Genomic DNA, 8,401 nt, shown 5'->3' on the forward strand with positions numbered 1-8,401 from the left:
AAAAGATGCCTCGTAAAAAGCAATCTCAGGGCCAAGCTCATTAAAACAATGATAATGGGCTATTTAAATTCAAGGGCCATCTTGTTATCAAACTAACTACATGCATAGCTCTCAAACACTTTGTGAGTTTGGGGCAAAATGATACTGAGGGGTGGTCATTCACTTAAAAAGTAGAAGTAAAAATTCTCTGACTACCTCTTTCATGGATGCCCGTCTGTTTCTTTAAAGATCAAATTAGATTAGATGTCAGGAGAAGGAGGTTTTAATGTCCATTTGCAGCAATTTAGTATTGTGCATTTTAAGTACATGGTCAAGCATACTGTTGTACAGTTCAGTGAGCTCTCAGGCACAGATCATTAATCAGCTGATTGCCAGTCTGCCTGAGGTACAGGGATTTACTTTAAACACTTTAATATGCTGTAAGGCCATACTGTGCCCTATCAATAATTTATGAAATGAAAAGAGGATTTGAGGTCATATTTCAGTAACATCATGTTGCTTTCCAGTGCCAGCCAGAATCGTCAACATCTCCAAAAATGTGTCAGTGAACGAGGGAGAGAATGTAAACCTCTACTGTCTGGCAGTTGGTCGGCCTGAGCCCACAGTCACCTGGAAAGACCAGAAATGTAAGCTACCTTTTCTTGTTTGCTTGTCTCCAAATCCAGAGATCTCTTGTTCACAGCTTCACCTTTATCTCCCTGTCTCCACACTCATCCCTATCCCTGTTCCTGGTCCATGTTTATCCTTCTAGCCTAAAAGCCTATCAGCATTCAGCTCATGTCTACATCCTTATCCCCTATTCCTGTCATCATTTTTTTAACCCAGCTGTTTAGTCTATCCCCATTTTAAATTCATACCCCCGTATTTTCCCTATGCCCCACTGTTTTGTCCCAAATAACCACACATTATACATAATTATCCCCACCGTGCCGCCCATAATCATCAGCATCTGTCTTCATCCACCCTGTCGACCAGCATCATAATGCCAACTGATGCTAACAGCCACTTATGGTATTAAATCGGATATTTTTAGCTTCTATCATTATGTGGGATCAAAACTGATCAGGGTGCACATCTTGTTAGATAAAGTTGGATTGTTTGGTTTGATCAGCACTGCATTTATTTTCTTTCTGCTCACATCTTTTTTCACCACTAATTTCCAAGGTCAGGCAAATAACCACATACGACCACATGGCTCAAAGCCCAGTGTATTTTACTACAGTCATTTTCATCTGTTTCTTTTGACTTGTGTACTTTCAAATATATTGTTTTCTGTTGGTTGGCTGTAAATTTTTACATAACGCATACTATCTGGTAAACAACACTGAGTAGACAAAGATTTGTTTTCAGACGCAGGTTAGCAACACTTTTATTTATAGTGTGTGACGGTGCTTTGCTGCCCTGGGATCCGCTCTCTTTCTCCTGTTTGTTTTATTTCTTCTTAATTGCAAACTGGAAGCACAGAAGCTCTAAGACCAGTTATGTGAAATCAACACTTTTTGTGGAACATTTTTAGCATACTGTATAACAAATGAATTTCCTAAGGGGGTAGAGCAAAGCAAGGATTTTTGACATTTCAAGAGTTTTCAAAAACAAATAATTGACTATCTGTGAGGCTGACTCTGGATCAGTGTCACCAAAGTCATGGTTAAAGCACTTTTTATCACACAGCAGTACTTGCTGTTGTAACTTGAAGCAACACAGATTAAATGCAGCAGACAGACAGCAATAATAAATAGGTCAGTGTGAACAACTACTCAACATGATGTAATTATACTGTTAGGCCAATAATTGCACAACCTACTGTACTGCTGTATTTATAGACAGCTTTGGGATTGCTCAGAGGTCTGTTCCTCCTCCTCTCTCCTTTGTTTGTCCCTGGGTTAGCCTGCTGTGCATGCAGTGTCCTTCTTTGTACAGTTAGTGTTTGTGAACCTACACAATGCAGTACCTCAGGCTGGTACAAGACTGGTAGTAATCACACACCCACAGCCGCACAGATATATATAGAGGAGAAGAGGAAAGCATGCATGAGTGTACACCTGCAGCAAACCCACACACACACACACACACACACATACAACCTAACATCACAAACTCTGTGCAGTTGTCCTCACTTGCAAGCCTACAGCATTTCTCTTCTGTCAGCAGTAATCCTCCCTCTAACCACCCCCACCATTGCACTACCCCCTCTCCCCCTATAACCCCTCAGCTTGCAGAGAGAGATAGGGGCCGCATTGCTATTCTATGGGAGTCTCTGCAACCAAGCCATCAGTTGCAGGGGCGGTAGAGGAAGGAGGGGTGAATGAGCCCAAAGAAACAGCAAGAAGCTGCCAGCCATCTGTCCCCATTACTCAGAAACTGCATAGAGAAACTGTAGGGAGGGGGCATGAGGAGAAAAGTGCATGTGGAGGTTGGTTGGAAAATGTGCGTGCATCATGAGGTGGTGGTGTGGGAGGAGCTACTTACATCACCTCACAGGTGACACATAAACCTGTTCAAAGTGATCAACCCTTTGCAAGTTCTCTACAGTTTCCAGAGTCCTTGCTCACATAGAGATGGTGATGCTGCTCTGCACTGTTGTTTGCAGGCACCACCTTCTTCGTCATCACCAGATACAATCTGTTGCACATGTTCACTCTCACTGGTATCAGTCAGTTGATCCACTTCAGAGACATACAGGCTTCCAGACTCATTCAGTTAAATATACCAGTACACCAGAGCCTTATAGTTTGACATCTCATCCGTTAGAACATACAAAGGCTTAGCATGAATGGATGCTTATGGCAGTGGGGAGGAGGAGCGATGTGCTTTTGGTGCACACAAATAAGTCAGTGTTATGATGACATCCATAAAGGGTTTAGTGTGAATGATGGGTTTGGTGAGATTGGCTAAATAATTTGAAGAGATCTTGATCTCAGCGGGACTTCCTGGTAAAATACATGTTAAATACATTTTAAAAAATAAAAACTGACAGTTGTGGTGTAAGTGATAGCACCAAGAAAGCAGTGAGTGGAGAATAACTGGAGCAGGTAAAAGCCAGAAACAGGAAGGGCTAATGAACCGGCAGAGAGAGGGCAACACAGGGTCAACAGCTACAGCTACTGGTACATTATAAATAAAGTAGATGAGAACTGGGGTTTGTGGGTAGGTACGTATATAAGCAGAGTAAAGTTGTTGAGGCACAGGTGTGGCTTGATGTAGGGAATTAGGAGCAGGTGTGCGGGTGGGTGGGGAATATAAAGGAAGGAAAGTTTGAAGGTGGAAAAAGCAGCGTTACCTGTTAATTTTTCAACTGTCCCTGCCAGTATGCATCTTGATCACAGTTCTTTAATAAATGTAATGGGTCTTTATCACAAATCTGTGCAATTATATTAAAACTTAGCCAGTACACTGTGTCAGGCCTCTCCTCTCTGTCTTTCTCTCCTCTGCTCTCTCTATCATGTGGGCTCTGCACCTCAGCTGTGTTGCATTCCAGTAATTAGCAACTGGTTTGTCAATGCACACAGCTGGGGTGCATCCCAATGATTATAAACTTCTGGCAGATGCTCCGTCTGGGCCAGAACATTAACATAGTAACGTGGACTGTACATGTTGGTAGAATGCTACGCTGACAGACACTGTGCGTTTTGGCTTGACTCTACCACACTACCTACGAGCTACGCTCATTTACACTACACTACATATCATACATATCCAAGTACCGTACTTTCCCATGTTATGTTCTTTTGATACTTTGTGTTCTCTTTCTTTACCTGCTACCGTCATGTTTTTCCCCCTAGCACCTGGGTCTGCAAACTTGAGTCCAACCTCAGTCCTCCCTCACCCTCCTGGTGAGGGGGGCTACCTTAACACACTGCTTCTTCCCACTTCCCCCATCATGTGGCTCTGAGCTGTGTTTATTCATACTGAAGAAATAAATTGTGAAAATCTGGTTTCGAAAATACAGTTTCTAAAACAGCGGGGCATGGTAGCGTTCAGAAGACAGCAGTAAATATTACATTTGTTGGGAACTATTTTCAGCTGTGAATTAATACATATTAGTAAGTACTTACAGCAGCAGGACAGTGTATGTGGGATCGATTTAAAATAGGCAGTGGCTATGTTTACGGTAATGTGGAACAGTGTGGCTCATTGAAGGGTTTGTTTTTAGAAAATAACTTAGCTCAGTGAATAAACATTTTCAGGCTTGACTTTTATTTGGACTGATTCACTGTTGATTTTGGCATTTGTTGGCCACAAGAAAATATAATGTGAAAGACTAATATATAGGAATCAGCCACACAACTCTTAATAGAAAGAAATTTGAATGATGAAAAATATGATATAAAGTTAAGGAATCATTTTAGGCACACTTTACGGGCACCATGATTTCCTCTATGTATGTCAGCCTGTCCATCCTTTTCTCTTTCAACCCAGCATTAGACCTCTCTCTCGATGCTAGTTTTTGTAATGGAAATGGATAAGAGGAGCCAAGAAATCAAGTGCCTTGATAATCTAGAAAGGTTCAGGGTGCTGCTGGGTAAATAGAGCAAGGTTTCACTATAGGGGTAGACCAGAACCCCCCTCTCATTCACACAGGACCCTCTCTTCTCAGGTGCAGTCTAGTTATCTCTGGTGGTCAGGAGTCAGGCTCCTTCAAAAGCCATAAGTGGTTGACGGAGCAGTATTTTACAGACCAATGTAGGAGTGCCAGGGGCTGACTGCAGTCAGATATGATCTTCCTCCAAAGTGGACAAAGGTGTGTAGTGCAGGTCCAGAGATCCCAGGGAATGGAGAGGGAGAGGAAGAAAGGGAGGATGAGGGGCTGCTTTGCACTGTCATATTACATCACTGGTGCTGGGGATGAGAAGTGCATGAAAGAACCAGCCCCACCAAATACCCAACTTGACAGCGTTCAACGTTTCCCTCTTTATGTTGCTATTTTTCTCTTTGTATCTGTGAATCTCTTTCAGTCTCCTGCCTGGTATCTGTCGCAAATTACCACTCTATCTGCGTCTGCTGCGCGGTCTCTAGCGCTCGATTACTCTCATTTTTTATTTTCTTTGTCCTTTTTATTTCTTGGAAGTCGGCTGTAACAGCCATGTGTGTAATTTCTCCAGTGCTAGTTGTCTGATTTTATCTCTTTTCCCCCTTTTCTCCTCTATTCCGGCACAGCTTCCCCCCCTCTAGCAAAGTTCAGTGCTTTGCCCGCTTGACAGAGATGTCACAAGAGAGCTGTATTTATTAGACTAATGGAATGAGTGAATAACATTGTGCCTACCCCAACCCATCACCTAGTGCCTGCCTGCACTCGCTCGGGTGGCACAAGCAGCCATCACTGCGGTTGTCACTCCCTGCTCAGCCTCTGCTGCAGCAGCTGCAAATAATCGTCTCCAGCTCAGTAGCCGCACTAATAATCCTCCAGTATAATCTTCAATTAGAACCACCGCGCTAATCTCTGACAGGAATAATCGTGGAGTTTAGCATCTTTTTTGTGTGTGTCTTTGCATCTGTGTTGCTCACGAATGTGTTGATGAGCCATTTGAATGTCTGTGAGGGGAAGTAAAAGGGGGTAGGGGGTTGAGAAAGAAAAGTGAGCAGTAATTCAAGAGCTGGAATTTCTTGTTAGTGGCGAGATTATATACTATGTCGTGTTCCACAGTGTGGCTTCTTTAATGGGGGTAAAGGGGAGGAAGAAGGGCCTAATGGTTCTGGAGGCTGGGAGACAGCTGGCTGCTAAGACTTGCGGGGAGGTGATGGGGGGTACACTCTCGCTCTTCTTTTTTTTCTTCTGTCTCTGCTCTCTTTCTCTCTCTGCCACCATCCCTTAGCCCGTCCCTTCCAGCCTCCCCTCTGAAGAGATTCTGAGGCTGTTTTTCACCCAGTGAAAACAAGTGAATGTGTGAGATTGACTAATTTGGTTCTGGGGGCATCTGGGAGTTTGTCAACCTCAAATAACAGGCAAATCTTCTTCCCACTATGTAATGTGGTGAACAAGTTGTCACCCCCTGGTGTGTCCACTGCTTGGAAGAAAGGCTTGCAATTTCCCCTGATACTATAAAGGTAATGGCATCACTGCTGTCAGATCATGTTGTCTTACCTTGAATCGATACAAAAATTCACCAACAAACAACAAACTAGCCTGGGGCCCTTAGTTTGGGTCATGAGACAAATATGCAGGCGGAGATTTTCTTGATTGCACATATTTCATTAGAGCTGATCGATAATTCAGTATCATGTTTTTGTGGAATTTAACTCATATTAATTTTATGTATATAGTCTTATCAAAATCAAGATATTGCTTCCCACCAGTATTTCCCAAAATATAAATAATACATTATGTGTTGTTATCTATATAGGAGTTGCTGCTTTCAAGCCCCTTAAATCGTGTTGTCTGTAAGAACAACTCAACTACAGTTTCGCCTCAAGTAGTAAACCCTAAATCAGTAGTCACCTTCCATTTGATGTTTAGTGACCTGTGGCATCTTATGGCATGTCGATAGATGGGCTGGTGAGTGAGGGGGAGTTCCTAGACATCACTGAGATCAAGAGGCAGCAGGCGGAGGACTATGAATGCATCACCAACAATGGAGTGGCTCCGCCCGATCAGCGCAGAGTCAAGGTCACGGTCAACTGTAAGTATCTTTGTGCCAAACAACAGCCCTGTGGTGATGATTCAACTTGGCCCCATGTTATAGCATAATGGGGTATTAATCATATACTTTATGTAAATACTATACATGCATTATTATGTATGAATTCATTCATCTTAATTTTGTGCTCTTCGGGGGTTCTCAACCTTGTGGGCAAGCCTGGGCTGACCTGACTCAACTTCTCAGTGAGGGCAGATGTATACTAATTGCTGACTTCCCCCCTTCTGTTTCTTCCTCCTTTCCTCCCGTGTTTCATCTTCCAGACCCTCCCATGATTACAGACAAGAAGAATATGCCAGCCCATTTGGGCAAGACTGCTATCTTGCGTTGTGAAGCCATGGCAGTCCCCCCAGCTTCCTTCGAGTGGTACAGAGATGACCACAGGTGAGACCACCAACACGTTCAGTGCCAAACTGTTTGATGATGTTCACACTAAGGCAGCTAAATCTAAAAGGTCTGTTTTTTCTCAAAGACCTTTGATCCTAAGCAAGCAAAAGTTTTTGTAGCATTTGGAAAGGTGCTGTGCAAACTGTATAACTCCCACCAGCCTTGCATTTTAGTCTTGATGTTAAAAACTGTGCTTTTAAGAGCAATGACAACTTTCCCTTTGATTCACCGTGTGAGCACAAAATTTATATTTCAATATAACACAATACAGGTGTCATAATGATTCTGTATTTTTATTTCGTAACACTAACATTAATTGGTTGACATCTCAGTGCAGCTGCAATGGAATAATAGCATTCCTGATTAACATGTATCTTTTATGAGACACAATCAAATCACCATCTATGTTCATTAGAACTAATACATTGTCAGTTCTGCTATAATAAAGAACTGAAATATTAGCTTGTTGGAAATCTATTGAAATCTATTTTCTTTCTATTACTTACTCATCAGTGGCCTCTCCAAGTTTGTAAAAGGTCTTGGAGAGCATAGGGCGATTTGGCATCAAGCAAAGCAAGGCACCAAAATACTTAGACAAGCCTTTGCCAGCCAGAGAGAGATGTTAATAGAGTATAATGGGCCCCAGCAGGAGGTCTCCGTTATTTATGGACTGTTAGATTTCACTATTAGTACAAGGTGAGGCAGAGTCAATGTGTGGTGCTCTCTGGAGAGACAGAGAAAAACAGCCTCTCCTCTGGGATGAGTCACTGGGTGTGATGTTATGTTGTGTTTTCTCTCTTTCTCTGTCACACTTTTTCTGTTTCTTCCTACTTTCCTTCCTTCTTTCACTTTTACTCACCCACCGCTACCACCCAGGCCGGTGGAGAGTGACAACACCCTGAACATCAAAAACGAGAAGACACGCTCACTGTTGGTGTTCACCAATGTGACAGAGAAACACTTTGGCAACTACACTTGCTTTGCCTCAAACCGTCTGGGGGCTTCCAACGTCAGCATGCTGCTCCTTCGTAAGTCAGCATGCACGTACACACAAACGCAAGCTTTTACATTTACAAAAGTACACATCTTGACTATTAATCAACATGCAAAAGTGTGAACAGATATGACGCACTGCCACAAATGAAACATATGCAATGGCACACTGCTTCTCCTTTGTTGACCCATCTCATTTTTGCTCTGCACACAGCACAGCAGTTTTTCAGCCCTCTCCTTCTCCTCTCTCCCCATTTTCTTTATTCTCTGCCCCATTAAAGTTTTGCTTGCCTATATTACAGTTTCTATCTCTCCTTCTCTTTCATCATGCTCTCACCCTCCATCTCTTCTCCCTATACATTCCTGCATGCACACACTCACTCTCT

At 42.8% G+C, this 8,401-nt stretch overlaps 1 protein-coding gene across 1 annotated transcript in view; it reads left to right on the forward strand.

The window, feature by feature from the left end:
- Positions 1–8,401, forward strand: part of iglon5 (IgLON family member 5) — a 98,448-nt gene that overhangs the window by 81,166 nt on the left and 8,881 nt on the right. The window contains 4 exon segments of the mRNA XM_020590168.1: positions 507–626; positions 6,486–6,617; positions 6,899–7,019; positions 7,899–8,050. Of these exon segments, the coding sequence (XP_020445824.1) occupies positions 507–626; positions 6,486–6,617; positions 6,899–7,019; positions 7,899–8,050 (525 nt within the window).

The sequence above is a fragment of the Monopterus albus genome, unplaced genomic scaffold, assembly GCF_001952655.1.
Source record: "Monopterus albus unplaced genomic scaffold, M_albus_1.0 scaffold11.1, whole genome shotgun sequence".
NCBI lineage: Eukaryota > Metazoa > Chordata > Actinopteri > Synbranchiformes > Synbranchidae > Monopterus > Monopterus albus.